General features: G+C 34.7%; 1 protein-coding gene across 1 annotated transcript; it reads left to right on the plus strand.

Annotated features, from left to right (window-relative positions):
- Positions 1-569: 569 nt before the first annotated feature.
- LOC149253756 (protein LURP-one-related 6-like) lies at positions 570-1,385 on the plus strand. Its single transcript, XM_089456915.1, has 3 exons — positions 570-817; positions 907-1,161; positions 1,236-1,385. Exons 1-3 carry the CDS (start codon positions 578-580, stop codon positions 1,368-1,370), a joined length of 630 nt encoding a protein of 209 aa, XP_089313041.1. The 5' UTR covers positions 570-577; the 3' UTR covers positions 1,371-1,385.
- Positions 1,386-2,538: the final 1,153 nt, after the last annotated feature.

Here is a 2,538-nt window from a genome sequence, read left to right on the forward strand (position 1 = left end):
AGTGGATAAATGGTGAACTTTATGCGGTTGGCATTATGCTTTTGACTTGTTCTGGGCGCTTTCAAATCCATGAGCCTATTATATTTTTGTTTGTAGCTAAACTATTATGCCACTTTTTAACCATTCTGTTAATAAATTCGTTTTGTGAAAATGACGTCCTCAGGAAAATCGAAAAGCAGATTTCGCTGGAAGCCGGATTTGACTGAAAAGCCACTGAACGTTGATGATGATGCAATTTCGGTGATTTGGGCATCCGTGATTAGTGTCAGAAAGCTCGCTCGATGAGTCCACATTTATAAGATTCTTATGTCTCTTCTACATTAAAAAATTATAAAACAAAGCGAAACATATAACCGATACGCAATACCTATGCCTATACCTATACCTATACCTCGTGCAATATTTTACCGATCTCATAGGGCAATGAAAACTTACAGAGAATTTTATATTTTAAAGGTTACTTAACTTCTAAGTTTTTAAAGCAGAATTGCCGTAGAGAAATAAAGTATGTTGGCCTCTATTTAATCCCCATGAGCAGCTGATAAATGAATGTGATAAGCAGCTGAGAACTGAAAAGATGAATGGAAACGGTGGTACTGTGACTATTCTGCCTGTAGTTAGCAAACACTTCTGCTCCACTTCACAAACCCAATTCATTGTGAGGAAGAGGCCGTGTGTTGTTAATGGTGGCGGCTTTGTGGTCACTAATTGCGGAGGCAACGAAATTTTCAGAGTGGAGGGATGCGGTCCAATGTTTAAAAACGAAGCTGTTCTCAAAGACGATGAAGGGAATTCCATACTCGCCCTGAAACGCAAGGTTATATGACTGGAAAACACCAAGTTCATTTTTCAAAATTTATAATAATCGTGAAAGTAATAATAAGGATGTATGTATGCATTTTCCAGGTGGGTCTTGTGGAGGTGCTCTGCTTTCGAACTCAATGGAAAGGGTTCGTGAAGGACGAGATTATAGGTGAGCACCAGAAACCCATTTTTAAGGTCATCGCTTCGGCCGTGAGTTGTTGCCAGAAGGACGACCCCATTAAGGTCTCCCTCACAAATTCAGAGAAGAATAAAAGGGGGTGGGACTACAAGGTTGTGGGTAGTTTCACTGAACGAGACTGTGGCATCTACGATCATTCCGGTGCAATTGCTGCAGAGGTGGGCCCGTTATCTTTCTCTTGCTTTCTGCTTGGTTATTCATATAAATGATCCAAATATTGAATGGTTTGCAGGTGTTTGTGAATACTGCATTTACGGATGTGAAGGACATATACAGCGTTGCAGTGGGAGCAGGAGTTGATCAAGCATTCGTTTTTGGAGTGATTGCTATTCTTGACAAACTTAGTGAAGAAGATCATGGCTACTGACAGTATTAACATATACTCCTTAGATAAGGAATACTCGGTTCTAAAGCTGTTGGCGTTTAAACTAAAGTTTGTAGCCATTTCTGAGTAGGCCGTCTTCTGATTTTTACATTAATGTAATGCGCTCTGGAATTATCTGCTATAAATGTTAATAAATTAGCAGAGTTTGCAGGGAATTGGGGTAAATAAATATCGTAAACTTGCGAGTACGGTACTTGGTGTAGATATTGATTGGTTTAAGAAGCAAACAAATGTTTTGAGGAAAATATAATACAAATCTCTATTACTAAATTTAAGTGTGTAAGACACCATCGTGATTATTTTTACTTCTAAATAATGTACATCTTCCGTTTTATGGTCTAAATCCATCATTGCCTAGAAAAAATCGATTCATTTCAAATGAAAAGAAATAAGCCTGCAGAGAACATTACTAAAACAAATTAATCTAAAAGCAAAACTGTAGAATATATAAAATATTTAAATAATGTTGGTTCAAAAAGAAATTTGCACATGAAGAAAGTGGATTTTTGTCTGTTCATGTTAAATCATATTTAAGAAGGATCTATTCTAGTATATATATATAGTTGGCTTAAAGTCTCACTAGCACAACCTATTGAGGATGAGACTCATCAGCAAGGGGACCCAGGATCAAACATCATGGGGGTTGGTTGTGCCATGTGCTAGGGGAGGAGACATGTTGAGTGTTATATCTGGGTGGCTTTGATGGATTAGATGCCCTTGGGTCGTGGAAGATCATAAATAACTTGGCAAACAAAAACAAAGATACATACATGACAATTATTTTATTTATGGTAGACATTTTTTTATATTTTTAATATATTTCAATAAATATATATGTTGATTTTTTTTATTTTTACATTTTTTCCCTTTCAGATGACATTAGAAAAAATAATTATGAATAAATAATTTCAATTACTTTATAATAAGTAGATGTGTAATTCATTCAATTATTAACATGGATTTTTTTTTTAATATAGTTCAGTTTATTTTTGGTTTTTACTATATGGACATTGTTTTGAATATGAAAAAAAGTACACTTCCCTTGCAACTTTAGGGAAATAATTTTAAATATATTAAAAAAATTCATTTACTTCATAATAAGGAGATGTGTAATTCATTTATTTTTAATATGAAATTGTTTTTAATATAT

Source organism: Pinus tabuliformis, chromosome 7 (assembly GCF_031772625.1).
Source record: "Pinus tabuliformis cultivar Carrire ecotype Pingquan chromosome 7, CPIR1, whole genome shotgun sequence".
Classification (NCBI taxonomy): domain Eukaryota; kingdom Viridiplantae; phylum Streptophyta; class Pinopsida; order Pinales; family Pinaceae; genus Pinus; species Pinus tabuliformis.

Coding starts and splice junctions, on each gene's coding strand:
- LOC149253756 (XM_089456915.1), top strand. CDS start 578: ATGAATGGAAACGGTGGTACTGTGACTATTCTGCCTGTAGTTAGCAAA. Junction 818..906: donor TACTCGCCCTGAAACGCAAG/GTTATATGACTG, acceptor TGCATTTTCCAG/GTGGGTCTTGTGGAGGTGCT. Junction 1,162..1,235: donor CCGGTGCAATTGCTGCAGAG/GTGGGCCCGTTA, acceptor AATGGTTTGCAG/GTGTTTGTGAATACTGCATT.